The 21,208-nt window shown below is 42.9% G+C and overlaps 2 protein-coding genes across 4 annotated transcripts in view; both read right to left on the bottom strand.

Moving 5' to 3' along the window:
• The window catches only part of FBXW7 (F-box and WD repeat domain containing 7), a 296,926-nt gene that overhangs the window by 216,793 nt on the left and 58,925 nt on the right, over positions 1-21,208 (bottom strand). The window contains exon 3 of one of the 3 annotated variants that reach the window (XM_054029535.1): positions 5,721-5,832. The exons of the other annotated variants lie outside the window; for them this stretch is intronic. The gene's annotated coding sequence lies outside the window, so the exon portion shown is untranslated. The remainder of the gene's footprint in view (positions 1-5,720; positions 5,833-21,208) is intronic. 3 annotated transcript variants of the gene reach the window in all.
• LOC128837889 (myb/SANT-like DNA-binding domain-containing protein 2) lies at positions 1,011-3,672 on the bottom strand. Its single transcript, XM_054029542.1, has 2 exons — positions 2,462-3,672; positions 1,011-1,400 (listed from the first exon to the last, which is right to left on the bottom strand). The coding sequence occupies exons 1-2, from the start codon at positions 3,002-3,004 to the stop codon at positions 1,347-1,349; spliced, it is 597 nt and encodes a 198-aa protein (XP_053885517.1). The 5' UTR covers positions 3,005-3,672; the 3' UTR covers positions 1,011-1,346.

The raw sequence follows: 21,208 nt of genomic DNA, 5'->3' as shown, positions 1-21,208 counted from the left end.
TGGATGGCTTTGCTGCAATGGGATTCCCTAACTGTGGTGGGGCGATAGATGGAACCCACATCCCTATCTTGGCACCGGAGCACCAGGGTACCCAGTACATAAACCGCAAGGCGTACTTTTCAATGGTGCTGCAAGCACTAGTGGATCACAAGGGACGTTTCACCAACATCAACGTGGGCTGGCCGGGAAGGGTTCATGACGCTCGCGTCTTCAGAAACACTACTCTGTTTAAAGGGCTGCAGCAAGGGCCTTACTTCCCGGACCAGAAAATAACCGTTGGGGATGCTGAAATGCCAATAGTTATTCTTGGGGACCCAGCCTACCCCTTAATGCCATGGCTCATGAAGCCATACACAGGCAGTCTGGACAGGAGTCAGGAGCTGTTTAACTACAGGCTGAGCAAGTGCAGAATGGTGGTAGAATGTGCATTTGGCCGTTTAAAAGGTCACTGGCGATCGCTACTGACTCGCTCTGACCTCAGCCAAAGAAATCTCCCCATGGTTATTTCTGCTTGCTGTGTGCTCCACAATCTCTGTGAAAGTAAGGGAGAGACCTTTATGGCGGGGTGAGAGGCTGAGGCAAATCGCCTGGCTGCTGATTACGCGCAGCCAGACACCAGGGCGATTAGAAGAGCACACCAGGAAGCGCTGTGCATCAGAGAAGCTTTGAAAACCAGTTTCATAACTGGCCAGGCTACAGTGTGAAATTTATGTTTGTTTCTCCTTCATGAAAACCCGCCCCCTTTATTGACTCATTCATTCTCTGTAACCCACCCTCCCCGTTCCCCCAGCTTTCTTTCAAAGGAAATAAAGTCACTATCGTTTAAAAATCATGTATTCTTTATTAAGTGATTATAAACATAGGGAGAGAACCAACAAGGTAATCTGGGTGAGGTTTGGGAGGAGGATAGGAGGGAAGTAAAAGGCCACTGAACAAATTCAATATAATGACAGCCTTTTGGTTGGGCTGTCCACTGGGGTGGAGTAGGAGGGTGCACGGAGCCTCCCCCCCCCCCCCCCGCGTTCTTACACGTCTGGGTGAGGAGGATATGGAACATGGTGAGGGGGGAGGGAGGTTATACAGCAGCTGCAGCGGCACTCTGTCATCCTGCTGCCATTCCTGAAGCTCCACCAGATGCCGGAGCATGTCCGTTTGCTCACGCAGCAGCCCCAGCGTTGCAGCCTGCAACCTCTCATCTCGAGCGTCCCTCATGACCTCACATTCACTGGCATCTTTCCTAAATTTAGATACAGTGTCCTTCCACTCATTCAAATGAGCTCTTTCATTGCGGGTGCATTCCATTATTTCTGCGAACATCTCATCTCGCGTCCTCTTTTTCCGACGCCTTATCTGAGATAGCCTTCGGGGCGGAGGAGGGAGGCTTGAAAAATTTGCAGCTGCTGGAGGGAGGGTTGAAAAAAAAGGAGAGAAGTTTTTAAAATGATACATTTTACAGAACAATGCTTATACTCTTTCATGGTGAAAAACACTATTCACATTACATAGCACATGTGATTTCAGTACAAGGTCGCATTTTCCATCTTAATATTGAGTGCCTGTGGCTTTGGTGTTAGAGATCACAGACGCAGGTCCGGGCAACAGAATTCAGCTTGCATGCAGCCATGGTAAGCCATTGTCTTTCGGCTTCTGCGCTCTCCTTTCCCACATACCAAGCAAAGCCCGTTGACTGCTGCGGTTTTCCTGTTAATCTTCGGCAGCAGAAAACAAACTAATCCCCCCTCCCATCCGATTCTCTGGGATGATTGCTTTATCCCGCCCCCCACCACGTGGCAGGTATCAGGGAAGATCCCTGCAGAAACCAAACTAACCCCCCCGCCCCTGCTTCCGCCATGAATTCTCTGGGATGATCGCTGTACCCCTCCCCCCCACCGCGTGGCTGGTAACAGGGAAGATCCCTGCTAGCCAAACGCGAAAAGCTCAGGGCCAATTCCCCCCCCTGCGCTTGGCTAACTGCAGGGAAGGATTTCTTTTCAGCCACAGGCAAACAGCCCAGTAGGAACGGCCACCTCTGTCCCCTTAATTAAGTTCCCGTATTTCAACCAGGTTACCATGAGCGATATCACTCTCCTGAGGATTACACAGCAAGATAAAGAACGGATGTTGCTTGAATGCCAGCAAACACCGGGACCATATGCTGCCAGGCTTTGTCAGGCAATGATATCAGATTACTTGCTGCAAGCATGGCGTGGTCAAGTGTCCTATCATGGAGGCCGGAATAAGGCTGCACTGCCCAGAAACCTTGTGGCAAGGCTTTTGGAGTACCTCCAGGAGAGCTTCATGGAGATGTCCCTGGAGGATTTCCGCTCCATCCCCAGACACGTTAACAGACTTTTCCAGTAGCTGTACTGGCCGCGAATGCATCCCAAGTCCTTAGGGCAAAGTAATCATTAAAAAACGCTTGCTTTTAAAACAAGTTTTATATTTTAAAAGGTAAACTCACCTGAGGTCCCTTCCTGGGGTCATGGTCTTGGATACTGGCTTGGGAGGGTTGGGAGGGTACTTCAGTCAGGCTGAGAAAAAGATCCTGGCTGTTGGGGAGAACAGAGTGCTGGGTGCTCTCTGCAAGCTCGTCCTCCTCCTCCTCCTCTTCCCCATCCGCAGAATCCTCATGTGTAGCTGATGAGACTATCCCCAACCCGGAATCCACGGTCACAGGTGGGGTAGTGGTGTCGCCCCCCCCCCCTAGAATTGCATGCAGCTCGGCGTAGAAGCGGCATGTCCGCGGCTCTGACCCGGAGCGACCGTTTGCCTCCTTTGTTTTTTGATAGGCTTGTCTGAGCTCCTTGACTTTCACGCGGCATTGATCTGAGTCCCTATTGTGGCCTCTCTCCATCATGCCCTTGGAGATTTTTTCAAAAGTTTTGGCATTTCGTCTTTTAGAACGAAGTTCTGCCAGCACTGAATCCTCTCCCCATATAGCGATCAGATCCAGTACCTCCTGTACGGTCCATGCTGGTGCTCTTTTTCGATTATCGGCCTGCATGGTTACCTGTGCTGATGAGCTGAGCTATCTGTGGTCACCTGTGCACTCCACGCTGGGCAAACAGGAAATGAAATTCAAATTTTCCTGGGGCTTTTCCTGTCTACCTGGCCAGTGCATGCGAGTTCAGATTGCTGTCCAGAGAGGTCACAATGGTGCACTCTGGGACAGCTCCCAGAGGCCAATACCATCGAATTGCGGCCACACTAACCTTCATTCGAATTGACAAAATCGATTTTGGTGCTACTCTGCTCGTCGGGATGGAGTACAGAAATCGATTTTAAGAGCCCTTTATTTCGAAATAAATGGCTCTGTTGTGTGGACGGGTGCAGGGTTAATTCAATTTAACGCTGCTAAATCCGAATTAAAGTCATAGTGTAGACCAGGCCCAAGACATGCAACAGGAAACGCTGGTTGAGGGACACTAGATGGGGAGGGCTCTGAGTTACTATAGAGAATTCTTTCGCAGGTGTCCGGCTGGTGGGTCTTGCCCACATAGCAGGGTCTGACTGATCACCATATTTGTGGTCAGGAAGGAATTTTCCCCCTCGTCAGATTAGCAGAGACCGTAGGGTTTTTTTGCCTTCCTCTGCAGCATGGGGCATGGATCACTTGTAGGTTTAAACTAGTGTAAATGGTGGATTCTCTGTAACTTGAAGTCTTTCGGTCATGATGTGAGGACTTACCCCCTTTCAAGACAATGGTCCTCCCCTCCCCCCCACTGTGGAATTTCCAACTCAAAAATGATTGCCTTCTGAAGGATAGCAATCCAGTGTTGCAAGTTTCCAGAGCACGAGCGCTACTTGCTTCTCTACTGTCAATGCAACTCTTATTTTGGTGTCCCTGCTCTGGATGTTTGGGCCCAACTCAGCACACAGCCTGGGAAATGTGGTCTTTTGCATCCACAAGTTCTAATGCCACTCCTTGTCATCCCAACCCTGCATTATGACACAAGCCCACCAGGCACTGCTCATTTCTCAGCCCCAGAAGCGGTGATCCTTTGTGTGGAGCTGCTCCATGAATAACGGCAGCAACCTGGCATTGCTGTGTCCATCAGCATGCAGTTACTGTGCTTGAACATCCCCATATCTTCCTCATTGCAATTCTGACTGTGGTAGTACTCCAAGTTCTGCAAATACATGAGAATTGTGTGTTCCTAATAGCAATGCTCAAGAGAGACTTGCACTGAGTTGTGTAGGGTCCATGTTTCTGCCAGAGGAGGGAGGATACAAATTGATTTTTTTTAAACGTTTTAAAAAATTAATTTCAACTGTTTGATTTTGGTTTTTAAATTATAAGAAGTTTTTCTTTTTAAAAATAAACGTGTTTAAAATTAAATCTGAATTTAATACAAAATATGTTAAGGCCTAAATTTATTAGAATTTCTTAAAACATTTAAGTAAGAATTAATATGAATCCATGAGCCTCTATCAAAAACTCAGAGTTAAAGGTTGCTTTTATATTGAAAGAAAGAATCAGGGGAGAAACAACTAACTTTTGACATCAAGCTTTATACATGGCACAATAGATTATGTACTGTATTAAGAGCTTGATCCTGTGAGGGACCTGGGGCTGGACTACTGGGTGCAACAGACTGGCAGAGTCATCACAGGCGCTGGGACCTGGCCTCTGACTCCAGGAGACGACATCAAGTATCTCATCATGATCATCTACCGAGCCCAGCTGGGTGGTCTCATTCTCCTATTTCACAGCTTCTTTCTACATGAACTCAAATTGGTTCAGTTCTCAAATAATGAATCTTTATGACACTACCCACCATGTAAACTTACTCTCCAGCTGATGGGAAAACAATAAAGTTTATCTATCCAAAACATTTAAGGTTGTTTTGTTTAATAACAATAAATGTTATATGATGGTTAGCATGTTTAATTAAATTCCAGTTACCATCCTAATGCATTGACACAAATCATGAGCTACAAGTTAATTAATAAGCAATACATCATTCACCATTTCCTAACATACTAAAAAGGTACAGTTATTAAGAATCTGAAAATATTAATCTATATAATTGCTTAAATAAATGTATATTTAGTTACAAATCAACACATTTTAATGGTTCTCAATCAACAAAAATGCACCTTCTTCTTTAGAAAATAACTCAAGTACAAGTGGAAAAGTTGATTAAAACAGATTATTTAAATCGAGGCTTACCACTTGGTCGTTGAAATCATTGCCTTGATTTAAATCAATCCACCCTGTGCCAGAGAGATGACAGAGACTAAGAGGCATACAAAACAATAAAAGATTTCAAAAACAGGACCACAGTTATGGGATGGAATAGGCACTCTGGAATGGAGAAAGAGACATGGTGGGAACTTGACACCTAGCTCCCAGAAATCCTGGGGCAGTCAAGGGGCAACCCACAAAACACTGCAGAAATGTCCCACAAGACACTGAGCTGGACATTCACTGTGACATTCACTGGGGAACTGTGAGATACCTACCTACAGTGAACTGCATTTTACATTGATGCAACAACTCATTGTGAGGATACACATAGCTGATGCAAGCATCTAAGTGCGCACACATCACCTACTAGAGTCAGCGGACATATAGTGACATAACTTACGGCAACTGAACTTTGTAGTGTACACATTACCTTAAAAGAAGTGACTTCAAGTCTTGGTAATGCTTCTGATCCCTAACCTAAGACAACAGAAGTGGTTCTCAAATCTGACAGCCCTTTCCAATGACATACCTTACGTTTTTTTCCTCTGAGTCTACGTCTGTCAAGCAGATGCTTAAGTGATCTAGACCACTTGAATTCATTCTTTCCGAAACGTCCTTCTGTTACCCAAAGTTAGCAGGAACTAGGGGAAAAGGTGGAGAAGAGGGAGTGAGAGCCTTCACCCTAAATATAAAATAAATATGTCTGACATGAAGCACAGGGTACGTCGACACTGCAATAAAAATAAATAAAAAACATTTAAAAAAACCCACCACACACACAAACTTTATGACAGAGTTCTGAGACTTGCTGCCAACTGACTCGGCCTCGCAGGGCTAAAAATAGCAGTCTAGACATTTGGGCTGGAGCCGGGCTCCGAGACCCTCCTCCTTTGCAGGGTTTCAGAGCCCAGGCTCCAACCCAACCCCAAAACATCTACACTGCTATTTTTACCCCCACAGCCCAAGTCCCATGAGCCCAAGCCTATTGCCCAGACTCTGAGACTCACTGCTGCAGCTCTTTTATTGCAGTGCATATATACCCTTAGGTCCATGTTAGACCTGGCACTCATATTCAAACACTGTGTTTACACTTCAGATAAATAAGCCAATATCCGGAGGATTTTATTTGACAAAAACTGAACTCTCCACCAACAAATAAAATGGAAAAAAGTAGTGGGGCTCACTCAAGCTCCATTGCCTTAAGAAAAAATGAGATGCCACCCACAGCAGATTACACAGATATTCAAAATATGATCACATGCGCTCTGTTGGGCTCAATCACATGAAGGGGTGGTCTGCTTTGCATCACTGGGATTTGCTCCACATCACTGGGGTTAAGATACTCCTATAATCAACGCAAGATTAAAGCACAGATATGTGCTTAGTGCCCCAGCTACCAAAAATTCGATAGTATCAGAATCTAAATTTATTTATTTACACTGGGGTAATTACGCCAGTGTAATCTCTGTTTTGAATCAGTGTAGTGTGTATAGTAAGGTGATGCACTGATGTAAGTGCATCCATGTCATTAGTTGTACTGGTGCAGATTCCCCGAATCTAGATGAGCTCTAAATCACTAGACATCTGAGTTAGCAGATTTTCTAAAGAAAGGTGCATTCTCATTGATTTATCTCAATGGGAATTCACACCTATTGGTTTAGGCTGTCTCTACACATCATTGCATCTATTCCTTTCAGTTTATATTTTCAAGATTTTCCTTGCAATCATAGGATTAGACTGTTTTCATAAAAAGAGGATGCCAACTTGCTCTCTAGCACCTCAAGAACTGCTGAATCACAGATTGGGACAAATTTGAGCCTTACTTACCACTTATTCCTTGAGAGACGCAGACACACTGTTCAGACCCTGTTTGACTTAAGTCTACTAAGGTGTTCTCTTCAGTCCTATCAGATGCAGAGCTGAACACATTACTTTGTTCAGAATACACTATTCCCAAAGATTTATGAAACTTGACCAAGACAGGGACGAAAGAAATTCTTCCTGCCAATTCAAGTAATACACTGCCATGCTGTTGGCTGTGAGAATCTTCAATGCCTGAACTATAATCAAATGAATGAATGATTAGAATGCAAGCCTATCACTCTTAGCCAAAAGAGGTTGGTAATTTGAATTCATTGGGTTTCCTTAACCCTAGGTAGAACAGAGGAAAACCCAGTGCAAGGTTGCTAAATGTTTATTCTGTTAGACTTGGTTTATCCCTGATAGCAGGGAGACTGATGTTTTAGATTTGGCTGGAGGACAAAGTCACTAAAAATCAACGCATCTTAGTGCCAGGAGCCAAAGAACCACCAAAACATGAGACAGTGAGTCTATCTGAGTGAAGTAACTGAGGCAAGGGCAGCATCTGACACCAGATCAGGTAAAAACCCTGTTACAGGTAAATATGGGGATATCTATATATGTGTTCATCCTCATTTCCTCTTTCTCATCTTACTGTGGTTTTATTTAGTTGTCTTCTTTCCCTGCTGTATCAAATGCTACCTGTGTAAGGGCTTGTCTATACTGTGAAGTTAATTCAGATTAAAGTAGGCATGATTTTAAAACTGAATAGCTATTCTGAATTAACTCCTCATGCATGCAGATACTCTTATTCTGGGAAAACTTGCTCTTATTTTGGAAACTTCCCCCGTAGATAAGCCTTAAAACTACTTTCTGTGTAGTCTTCAGGAAGAAAAAATTATAAAAAAGTTTTTAAAAGTTTTAATCACTTAAATATAAAACGTTAGTAAAATAGCCCTCATGTTATTTATTTTCATAAATTCACTTTATGGTACACTGTACCTACATTTTCAGTTTTCAATATGCCACAGATTTTTATATTTATCCCGTAATTATCACAAGCGGTTGAGGGTGATTGAGAACTGGAGGCTTCGGCAATTGGGTCTTTGGCTCCAGTGGACTGCAGGCTCTCAGTAGAGACCTCTCATGCCATCCTTCAGTGAACTACTATCCATATATCTGACTCTGGGGATCACTGTAAAACCCTACGCATCCCCTGTGTCCTCCGCCTGTTGGCACCAACAGCTCCTTGGTTCACAATATTCATCATTACAGATGGAGTTGAGGTTTCGAATGACATCCCATTCAAGACATTATCTAATGTGGACACTATTAAAAAAAATAGGAATCCCTCAAAAGGACAAGATAATCAACAGATTCCTACTGGTAGACTGAAAATGGAGTGTACCTGATTTTGCTGAGGATGCATTTATGGCCTCTCAAAAAGGTGTCTGAAAACAGCGACCAATCATAGCACTTTAGATAAAATGTATCAGGGACACTGGGTTGAGACCTTAGCCTTGATACCTCCTTCTGGAGAGCCACAAGCTTTTCTCACGGCACACACATCCACGCTATTCTAGAATACAGAGGCACTTCTACCAACATTTGAAATTGTGTGGGGTCTACGATCACCCCAAACAGTCACTCTTGGCCTTTGTATGTCATCACCCACGGGTATAAGACTGGATTTTCAAGACCAAAGGCACCACTGCCCTGAGAAGGGCACATGCAGGATTACCCAGAGTGCTTTTGCTGTCACAGGCAAACTTCATTACAAGTATGATGGCTGTTAATTTTACCCAGCTTTTATTAAATTAAATATTGTAACATTTTGGCTTTAAGCTATTATATAATAGAAGTCTGAATTTACTCTCATGCATTTTATATCCCTTACCCGGATTTTACCTTAAGCCTGCAGAGACAACAAATACAAAGGACATAGACAGTAGGGGGAACATGTATGAGGGATGTAGGACAGAAAGCAGGTAGATAGGAAGTGATGAAAGCAATGTGGATTGGGTAATGTACTCCATACACAGTCTTGGTAGTTCCATGATTCTTTGGACATTCTAGAGGAGTACAATTATACAGTCTGGTGTAACATTTGAAGAGACAATTTAGGACACACTTTTGGAAGATGTGAATTTTCAGGAAGGGGTTATAAGGAATGTGAAAAGGCATGAGACAAACACAGGCAGGAAAAGGGATTCTAGGTAGGGAATATACCAAACACTGCAATATTTTATCAAGAGGAAGTTAATACAAGAATATAATCAAGTTATATCCCAAAGTATGAGAACTGAAAACTTGCAATTTTTTGCAACTTCAAGTGTTACTCTCATTCAGAACATAGAACTTTTTTGAAATGCACTAAGCCATTTCTCTCATCAACATCTCAGGGATACAGATACCACAGGTTAATCATCTTGTTTCCTGCAACAACCCAGTTTTTCAGCAATATTTTCTCCTAGATAAAACCACAAGTCTGAAATGTACCCCTAGCAAGCAGATCTGGAAAGCAGTCATTTACTTACCGTCTCTGGTTCTCTGCTATGAAAATTCTGAACAGGACTCCTGTCAAGTTAATTTCCACGTTGAAAAGAAGGAGCGGAAGAGTCTGTATTTGTGGGGCATCCTTGATACACTTTCAGATTAATCAAGAACCATAGCACAAAGCATAAAAGAAACTACAAACTGAAAGTTGCGTTGTCATTTATTACTCTTTCCACCCCTTTATTCTGCAGCAAAACAAGTGGACTGGCCTTAATTAAGTTTAGGAAGCAGAAATATTTTAAGATAATCGGCTGTTTTAAAGACAAGTCTATGTACATTAACATCTGAGTTGTTTGACCCAAGCATGGGAATTCATTGCAACTGTCTTGTTCGCCTCTTTTCTTCCCTCCCCCTGTCCACCGTATGTTTATTCTTCTAAACAAAGGATTTATTTGGACAAATTGTTTCATTGTAAACATTAACATTTTAAACATTCCATCTTAATTCTTCAGTGTTGTAACTCACTGTCAAATTTCTTTCCCCCCCCCCCTCCCCCCATTAACCCTTTAGGAGGTTACAGGTCCGAAGCTTGCTACCCAATCTAACCCCTGCTACAGCTAACGCAATCTGCATGAGAGAGTCACATGGAAAAATGCTAATTTACAATACCAAGAGGTTATGGGGGTTTAAAAAGCTATTAAGAACTTACATGTGCTAAAAAAATTAAAGCTTTAAAAATAAAACACAATTATGTTCTGTATACCCGTTAACCTTCTGGCATGAAGAGTTGGGTCTTCCTAAGAGCAGAAGTTGGCAATGTTTAATATCAAAACACATTAACAGATGTGAACAAAGAAAGAAAGGGGAAAGTGTCTTGCTTGTTAACTTCTTTTCTACTATATCACGTCTGACAATCCTAAAAGGGGAATTGCTTCCTCCAGCTAGGAAAGTGTAAAGGCAGCCCAAAGTGGTCAAAAGAGACTGAGTATTCTGCAAACCCTGTTTCCTGGCTACACTTTCCATTTCCATGAATAATAAAGGAAAATAAATTCAGAGTACCTCATGACTCTAAAAACAGAGCACTTGAATACTTAATAGGATATATATTTCTTTATCCATTTCCTTCTAACAGGAGGAAGTGGCAAGATTCTACATCTGTGTATATATACACATATACATACATCCTTCATAGATACAGAAAGTTTCTCAGCTCAAGGAATTGACATGGTTATGGAGGAATGAGCACTAAGGTTTGGAAGTGCAAGCCTTTCATTATTTTTGACTGCTGTACAGAACACTGCTAACTACACCCTGCATAGTTTCATCTGGTGCTTTCTTAACCTTACCCACATGTGGCAAACCATATAGGGACTTTGTATCCTGATTACTCTTCATATGATGCTTGTGCTATCATGTGTCTCCTCCATGCATTATATTGATGCAAAAAGAATTAGAGAATGAAGAGGTAGCTGTGAATTTTACAAGTACATGGACACAATTGATAAACTAATCTGCCAGGCTGTCCACAGCAGAGTAAGGGAAAGAAGGTACTTAGGTAATTTCCTCCTGTGTATACGCAGGAGGCCGCATTGTACAGGCCTATCTCTGAGCCCTGAAAGTTACACAAGAGATAGAATAGTTCAGCGATTGGTGTCAGTGTGGGACTTGGGGAATGCAAGTTTAGTTTCCTGCTCTATCATTAATTTCCTGGGTAAGTCACTTAGTCTCTCTGTGTCTCACTTGCCAGTCTGTAAAATGGTGATAGGAGCACTTCCCTACCTAACATGGATGTTCCGATAATGAATATTTTAAAGATTGTGATGTGCTCATTACTATGGTAATGAGAACCACTTAAAAAAATCCCACCAATACACCTTGAACATAGGGCCAGAAAATAAGTTCAGAAAAATCCTGCTCTTGCTTTTCTTCCTCTACTACCTTTGCTGCTGGAAGGGGATGGGTGGAGTGGGGGGGAAGAGACATGTTTAACTTTTGTATACAGTATTGTTGTGGCCCATTAGTCCCAAGATATTCGCGAGACAATGGTACCATCAAACCATTACGACCCATGCTCGATGGGGACCACATTCTGAAAGAAATCTTTCCTAAACCCCCTCTACTGACCTTGAAAGAACCACTCAACTTCACCAAGCTCATCATCAGAAGCAAGCTTCCCTCAGACCAGGACACACCAACACAAAGAAGTACCAGACCCTGTCAGAACAACAGATGCGAAACTTGAAGACATATCTCCACTGCTATGATGATCAACACTCCCCCAACACACACACAAAACACCTTTCAAGATCCCTGGGTCCTACACATGCCTATCACAACATGTGGTGTACTTTGACCAGTGCACTAAATGCCCCAACAACAACTATCTGGGTGAAACCAGACAGTCACTATGCTCTCAAATAAGCGAACACAGAAAACTGATAATACACCATATCACCTGTAAGTGAACACTTTTCACAAAGCAATCACTCTATATCTGACCTCTCAGTCCTGATCTTCAAAGAAAACCTGCATAACAATCAAAAGATGAGCCTGGGAGCTTAAATTCATAACTGTCCTAGACACTAAAAATCATGAACTGAATACAGACACTGGATTTACTGCTTATTACAACAATCTATAACCCACTAACACCCCTCCATTACCCCCAGTCCGTCCCCCCTGCCACTTATTCCCTCCTATGACTGGACAGATTTTAACAGGTCACTTCATCTTGAATAGTCCCTTGAAATATGTGTTAACTACTTATGCTAAACAATCTGTTCAGTAAATAGATAGAAATGCAAAAATAAACACTGGAATCCTGCTTATAGATAAGAATGTTGTTGTTTCCTGCTACTCTGCTCAAGCAACGGGATCTGGAGGGCTCAGTTACTTAAATGACAGCTCTAGGCTGCCTTTGTATCTGACCAGCAGGGGAACCAATCCTTATGTTAAAATTACTGGACATTATTAAAGGGGGAAAAGTTGACCTAAAAAAAATCGAAAAACAAAACAAAAAAATAAAACCAGTGGTATAAATTTAGACGATAGTCAGCAAACCTTCCAAAAAACTCTCATTACAGTTACTAATACTTAAAATTCTATATATGAAAGAATGATGATCAGCCCTTATGTTATAAGTCTTATTATTTTATTGGACATTAGCAAGTTTTGGTTAATCTGTCTTGCACCTTGATATTAGTAAGGTCATTCATACATTTGTGTGTAAGCTATGAGCCAAGTTTTACATATGTGCATATGTCTGCAATCACAAATCAGTAAGCAACCAATGCAAACAGAGATGGAAACTCTGCATCACTGTGTAATCACTAGTTAAATTGTTTAAAATGATAAATCAAACTGATTAAATAACAGCAGAAAAAAATGTAAGCATAAAATGCTAACTCAAGTCAGTTCATCTTGAATGGTCCCTTGAAATATCTGTTAACTACTTATGCTAAACAAATATGTTCCGCCATGTATTTAGCTGTGACACTGGGCTTGTCTTCACGTACAATGTTGCAGCTGCACTACTGTAGCACTTTAATGAAGATGTTCCTCCTACGCTAATGGGATAGCTTCTCCCATCAGCATAATTAATCCACCTCCCTGAGAAGGCAGGAGAAGCTCCCCCATCAACATTGCACTGTCTACACAGGTGGCTAGGTTGGTATAACTACATCACTCAAAAGTGTAGATTTTTCACACCTCTGAACAACGTAGTTATACCGATATGCATCTGCAGTGTAGATCTGAACTCCTGAGTACATTTCCCAGACCTGAGGAAGAACTCTGTGTAAGCTCGAAAGCTTGTCTCTCTCACCAACAGAAGTTGGTCCAATACAAGATATTACTGTCTCTCTCTAACTTCCAAATGTGTTATATGAATGTGACTCCTTTATGTAACATTTAGGACATTCTATGGGTATCAGTTTCTCCAACCAATACAAAAGGGACACATACACACTTTTAGGGTAAAGTTACACATAATCCAACATACATTCTCTTCTATATTTGATCCTTTTACAATGCTCTGTCAGTGTTAAGAGGGCAGAAAGTCACCTGATCTCCCCAGTTGGCATAAATCTAATGATGCCAACCTCCATGGAATGCATCCCAGCAGGCATGTGAAGATTGGGAAGGGGCAAAACAGCTTCACTCCCTATCTGCACCCAGTAAGCGATGTGCACAGCTGAAAATCTAGCCCAATGACAACTCCAATACACCTCTACCCAGATATAACGCAGCCCGATATAACATGAATTTGGATATAATGCGGTAAAGCAGCGCTCTGAGGGGGCAGGGCTGAGCACTCCGGCAGATCAAAGCAAGTTCGATATAACACGGTTTCACCTATCACGCGGTAAGATTTTTTGGGTCCCGAGGACAGCGTTTATCAGGGTAGAGGTGTACATACATCACTTCACTTCACTCCTCCCGAAGATCAAATCCTTGCCTCTCTTTTGCAGGTGTGAATGGTCTTTCTGTAGTAAAACACATTCAACTGCACAAAGTAGAAGAGGATTTGGAGAGTCTACACAGGAAGATGTGCCCCTTGTATAAAGAATAGTACAGATAACTAACATTAGAAAAATATAGCATATACGCAACATTGAATACTTTAGCTTGTGCTAAACAAATTAAGTTAGAGTTTAGACTCCCCCCAAATTAACACGTTAAAAAGTATGGAATGACTTTTCTGTAGTAGACCTTCAAATACATATGATAGCTAACATGTTTTAACATCTCACCATTTATCCTCATCTAGACAAGGTGTTAAGAAGGACTGCTAATCTCAGAAGTGTAAGATTATTTGGTTTAGAAACTGTTTTTACTATCAGCATAGTTAAAGGCTTTATTCTTTGATAAATTAAATGGCAAAAAACTTCATTAATGCAGAGTTAAGGTTACCCAGTGATGGCTTGTACCCTTCCATAACATCAAATTCAGTAAAACTCAGACTTGTGAAAACCCAGAAATATAAGGTATATGACTACACAATCTTACTTGTGCACCCCCTGCAGCTGGCAATAGCCAGTGGAAACTGTCTGCATGCACTCTGGCTGCATTCACTGTGTTAAGTGGAGCGGTACTGAATGGTGGAGGAATTAGTTGGAGCAGCTTTGAAAAGCTGTGATTGTGGTATGAGGAGATCTGGGGGACTGTGGCACTGTGGAGGTATATGTGAGCCTCTCTCCCTGAATCCTGTGTGCATGTGATCAAAGGAAGGAGGTGCATGTGTATTCAGAGGTTCAATATGACTCATTTCAGCTTTGTGAGGTGCAGACTGGATCAGTAGTGGGGCACAGGGTCTTCTTGCAATGGGGATTGTCAGAAGCTAGGTGGGAGATGAGTGTGGTCTGAGAGTTTAATTAAGGGTAAGTGAAAGAGTGTTTCGTGGTATTGTGTGCCTAAGCGTATTGTGTGCATAAGGCCTTGGCAACACTAGGGACTTCCCAGCGCTGCCGTGGCTCTCTCGCAGCGCTGTATGTACTCCACCTCTCCGAGGGGAATAGCTTGCAGCGCTGCAAGCGAGTGTGCAGCGCTGCAGGCTCTGATTACACTGGCACTGTACTCGCTGCGCTCGGGAGGGGGGCATTTTCACATCCCTGAGCGCAGCAAGTTGCAGCTCTGTACAGCGCCAGTGTAGCCAAGGCCTAAGGGTGAAGTGGTTGTAAAAAGGGGTTGGAGGAGTTGTAAACTTCAATAATGATGTTCTTTCTGTGGAGTAGGCTAAGTGTATGAGGCCTGATCTACACAAGGAAATTAGTTTGGTATGACTATGTTGCTCAGGGGTGTGAAAAATCCACACCCTTGAGCAATGCAATTAAACCAATCTAACCATGGTGTAGATAGCATAGCTACCACTTCTCAGGGAGGTGTAGTAACTACATCGACAAGAGAACCCTGCTCTTAGCATAGATAGTGTCTTCACTGAAGCACTGCAGTATTTTAAGTGTAGACAAGCCCTGAGTGTAGAAAATCCTTGTTCAGCACAGGGCAAAGGCAACATGTAAATATATATTATGGGCTTATTGGGCCATCTTTCGAAGAGGGCAGAGTTAAGATAGTACGGTTGTGCACCTTAATTCTCTATTTCTTGTTTTTAATAAGTCTGAGTTTTACTGAACTCAATGTCCTGGAAGGTCACGAGCTATCACTGCCTGGAGAACCTTAACTCTGCGTTAAAGCTTTTTGCCATTTTGCCAAAGGATTGTTTTTTAAACAGAAAGAGAAACATTGTGAGTAAGAGTCAGTAGCTTTTCAGGCAGTTGTAATTATCATGTAGGCGTGAAGTACAGACACCTGGTGGACAGGGAATGATAACATGTAGCTCTTACATAGCACTTTTCACCTGCTTGAACAAATGGGGAAACTGAAGCACAGCGAGGCAGAGACTTGGACCAAGTCCCAGGCCAATGGAAAAGCTGGGAATGGAGCTCAGGTATTCGGAGTCCCTGTCCGCTGTTCTCTTCCTCTGGTCACACATGGACTATGTATTTCCTAAATCCTCCACACCCTAACATACATTTTTTTGCAGGGTTAGGGGATAATAGTTGTGCTTTGAAATGTCTGCAATGTGTAATTGCTAACAAAGCCAGTGAGAAAGCTCAGATATGGTCAAAGTCCCAAGACACTAACAGTTTTATTACATAGTGGTTACAGTACTTTTAAGCATGTGAAAAGACTGGTGAGTCTCTTTCCTCCCCAAAACCCCACTATTCCCTACAACAAACATTGGCAGAATCTGTGAACTTTAAGAAAAGCTGTTTTTTCAGGGAGCTGTTCTCAGCAACGTCTTGCTCAAATGACCCCAAATCTGGATCACTATCCCTACCCCAAAACCTTATAAAGGCACAGAAAATTTCAAGACAACCCCCAAGTACGCAGGCAGATTTTGGACCACTTAGAATAATCAGTTTTTTTAAAACAGAAAAAATCTTCACAATTGTAATTGTAGACGATCTACCACTCCGCTATTATATTTGTGAAATTAATCATCAGAGGTGGATTTTCTATATATGCATATCCTCAGTACAGGATAATCCCAAAAGCACAGTAGACTCAGAGAGGTGAGACCCATGTATCTCAATGTGATGGTTTCAAACTGAAATGAATCCAGCCTTAAACAACAGCTCTGAGATGTGTGAACTGCTCCTTTCATGTCAGTGGGTGTTCCCACCCCCTTATCCAGTGTTGGAGACCCTATGATATGGAACAAGCATGCTGGTTCACAATTCCTCACCAGTGTTCTTGGTAAATAATCCCAGTATCCCTGTTCTCAGCATCCCACCCAGAAGGGCTTGACTTCCCCAGAAACTGTTTCACATGAGAGGCAGGACAACCCATGTTCACACACCCTCAGAGGGGCAGGGAGATGACTTGAGGTGGGTGAGGAAGGTGTGATGTTCTGTACCTAGTGGGAACACCCTGCATCCCATGTTCATCCTTATAAAATGATTGTGTGGTATCCAATGCAAAGTTTGTCATGTCGGGTGTCTTTGGAAGGCTCATTGAGCATTGTTGTTACAGTAATGTTATAGGTTGAAATTTCATGTATATAGTTATGAGGCTGAAAATGTGTTGTCATAACTATAAAGGGAAGGGTAACAGCCCTCCTGTGTACAATACTATAAAATCCCTCCTGGCCAGAGACTCCAAAATCCTTTTACCTGTAAAGGGTTTAGAAGCTCAGGTAACCTGGCTGACACCTGACCCAAAGGACCAATAAGGGGACAAGATACTTTCAAATCTTGGGGGGTGGGGGGGAGGCTTTTGTTTGTGCTCTTTGCTTTGGGGGAAGTTCACTCTTGAGACTAAGAGGGACCAGACATCAATCCATGCTCTCCAAATCTTTCTGAACAAGTCTCTCATATTTCAAACTTGCAAGTACAGCCAGGCAAGGTGTGTTAGTTTTATCTTTGTTTTCTCAACTTGTAAATGTACCTTTTGCTAGGGTGTTTACCTCTGTTTGCGGTAACTTTGAACCTAAGGCTAGAGGGCGTTCCTCTAGGCTCTTTAAGTTTGATTACCCTGTAAAGTTATTTTCCATCCTGATTTTACAGAGATGATTTTTACCTTTTTCTTTAATTAAAAGCCTTCTTTTTAAAAACCTGATTTTTCCTTGTTCTAAAATCCAAGGGGATTGATCTGGACTCACCAGGAATTGGTGTGGGGGAAAAGGGAAGGGAGAGGAAGAATGATTAATTCCTCCTCGTTTTAAGATCCAAGGGGTTTTGGATCAGTGTTCACCAGGGAGTTGGTGAAAGAGTCTCTCAAGGCTACCCAGGGAAGGGAGTTAGCCCATTGGGAGTGGTGGCAGCGGACCAGATCTAAGCTGGTAGTTAAGCGTAGAAGTTTTCATGCAGGCCTCCACATCTGTACCTTAAAGTTCAGAGTGGGGAAGGAGCCTTGACATGTGTCCTCATGGCTTAAAACAAGCCCAGGCAAAAACTCTCCAAGAGCAGAGGGGCAGTTCACACCTCATTAGGGCATGTATGGTCAGGGCCACTGAGAGTGGGTTCAGGCCCCCGGTGAAAAAAAATTTTTCGGGCCCCCAGCAAGGGTGGACCGGCTAAACAGGGCCAACGGGAGGGTGGGGGAGGGGGGGACGAGAAAGCCGGGCCTGGAATTTTTTCGGGCCCTCCAGCAAGAGTGGACGGGCTAAACAGGGCCGATGGGGGGGGGGGGAGCCGGGCCCCCTTCCGACCGCTGCACCCTGGTAATTTGTATCGGCTTCCCCCCACCCTCGTCATCCCTGTGTATGGTTAGGGTTAGAGTAGCCCAGCCTCACAGGAATAAACGACATTGGCCTAGGCAGCAACAAAGGATCTCTTGGACTCTCAAGTGAGCCCCTCCGCTTCTTTGGTCAGTTTGGGACTGCAATGAGCTAATGCTCACCTGACTCTGAAGGGCGGGGGGGAGGGTGTGCAAAACCAAGAGGGAAGAAAGAATATGATAAAAGGGACAAACTTTACCATGCTCTTCCTCTCTCTTCCACTTACATCTACAGACATCACCACCAAGCAATTGAAGCGCTGATCAAAGGGGAGAGCCTGGCTGAAGGGCAACCAGCCAGCCTGTGGTGAGAAGCATCTAAAGTTGTAAGGGCACTGAAAGTGTTAAGATCAGCCTAGAATGTGTTTTGCTTTTATTTTATTTGACCAAATCTGACTTCTTGTGCTTTCACTTATAATCACTTAAAATCTATCTTTCTAGTTAATAAATTTGTTTGTTTATTGTACATGAAGCAGTGCGTTTGGTTTGAAGTGTGTCAGAGACTCCCCTCGCGATAACAAGCCTGGTACATATCAATTTCTTTGTTAAACTGACAAACTCATATAAGCTTACAGTGTCCAGTGGGCATAACTGGACACTGCAAGACAGAGATTCCTACGGTTGTGTCTGGGACTGGAGATACTGGCTAGTGTCATTCAGTTGCACAATCCAAGCAGCTTACATGCCAGAGGCTGTGCGTGAACAGCCCAAGAGTGGGGGTTTTCACAGCAGAGCAGGGTAGGGCTGGCTCCCGGAGTCAAGGATTGGAATGACCTAGCAGATCACCGGTCCGGATAATACCAGGGGAACGTCACAGAGGGTCTGAGACTTCCCCAGAAAGACAACCACCCTCCAGAACCTGGCTCACAGGAGAGCTGGTGATTGGGGGGGGGGGGATCTGAACCCCAAAGATGGGCAGAGATCCCCACATCCTAGCACATACACAGGGGAGAAGGAGCAGGGCTCACACACCCCCAGGGTGTAAGGGATCCCAGATCCCAGTTCACACGGGGAAAAAGCACAGAGGGCTCAGACCCCCACCTCCCAAGAAAGTCAGGCCCCATGAGGGGGGACATGGAGCAAGTCTGACCCCTGTGGATGAGCAGGGGCCCCCTAGATCCTGGCACACAGACAGACAGGATGGCAGGGAGCATGACTCAGACCCCCCAGAGATTCAAGGCCCCAGCTTATACGACTGGAGGAAGGGAGAAAGTATCAGGGCCCCTACAAGGGCAGGCGGGCCCCAAAATGTTGGTACACACACAGAAGGGAATAATAAGGGCTGACATCCTCCTGCCCTTTGTTCTTCCTCAGAGTCCCTACGTTCCCTCCCCAGTGTCTCTTTCCCTCTACCAGCCCCCAATTCCTCTCATCTCCCCAAGCACGCATTCTCATCTATCCTCCTTCCATCATCCTCTCTCCCCTTGATGCAGCCCCAAATACTTCTCTTCTCATCTTTATTCCCCCCACTCCTCAATCCCTAAAATGCCTCTCCCCTCCCAGCAATCATTTGCATGTATATATATTTACATATTTTATAAATCTACTTTGAATACATTCCCCCAAAATTAAAACCCTAATTTTCTAGTATAGAGCAGGCCTTAGTGTAATCCATGGGGCTTTTTATCATTATAAAGTGCTTTTTAGACCAACTAAATGAAGAACCAAATTCTTCGGCTAATATTGTAAAATAATTTCCCCTAAAGGGTTAGTGCATGGCATGCACTCTACTGGGGTAACTCTCAAGCATTTGAGACTCTGATGCTATGAACTCAGCCCTGTTTTGATCTTTATCTGTGCACAAAAAATTGCAAACCATACCATCTCTTAAAAAAAAAAAAAGAAGCTAGTTTTTCCAGGGAACAGTACCTTGGGAATTCCTGGTTTGAATAGCCCCAAATATGGATCTCTGACAAAACCCAATACCCCCAAGAGAAACATAAAAAATCAAGGCAATATGAGAAAAGGTACGTATTTTAGAGCACTTAGACAAGTCAAGCTCTACACAGAAAGCTGGTCTTACTCTTAACTATGGAAAAGTTAGCATACTACTACGACAAAGAGAATATGAACAGGAAACAAAGATGGACTTACTCCAAGACCATTCTTAGGAAACCAGGAACATGGGTAGTTCAAGAAGAAGAGCACTGATGGATTGGAGGGAGGCCACCTTGTAATTTGTTACTAAATAAGGCAATATCCCTTCATTTTTGAATACTTACAGTCCCTTTATGTTATTAAAAAGAATCTTTAAAAATATACAAGTAGAGTTTTTTCTGTATTCTAAACATGACTTATGTACCCTTTTTATTTCTAGACCAATCATGGCATAAATAGTATTGGTCACAAGCAGATGAAAAAAAAAGTCAAAACCCATAAGTGACAGGGTGATAGAGAAAGAACGGAGTATCTTTTAGGTAAAAGAATAAAGTCATTACGCAATATTTGATTTTCAAGGTGCCAAGGATTATTAAACAACTGGGAATTTAGAAAATGTACTGAGTAGTTAACCATGTCCATATTGTGGGTGAAATTTGACCCACAAAGATTTCAGGTTTCCAAATCTATGACCTATAGAAGTCTTTATAAGCTCAGTAAAAACTGTTTATTACCAAACTAAATACCATACTACTGTCTGAATACTACACAAAAACAGAAAAGGAAATTGACTAGAAAATGAAAGTGATTAGGCTATATTAATTTCTAAACTAGAGAGAACAGAAAAGTATGACAGTGAAATGCAAAAATTCAGCTGTAATAATGTAATTTTAAGGTGCCACTTTTGATATTGAAAATCTTAAATAAAACATTTCTTCCCTATTTGTTAGCATCTAACTTCACAATATTTATCCAGCAACATTGGACCAATGGTCACACCAAAGGAAGAAAGAAAAAGTGTCATTCTAGAAGTCTTTCAGACAGCTTCAGTTCCTTTCAGCAATT

This window comes from Malaclemys terrapin, chromosome 5 (assembly GCF_027887155.1).
Source record: "Malaclemys terrapin pileata isolate rMalTer1 chromosome 5, rMalTer1.hap1, whole genome shotgun sequence".
Taxonomy (NCBI): domain Eukaryota; kingdom Metazoa; phylum Chordata; order Testudines; family Emydidae; genus Malaclemys; species Malaclemys terrapin.
The sequence above is the reverse complement of the archived record's forward strand: the minus strand, read 5'-3'. Positions and strand labels throughout refer to the sequence as shown.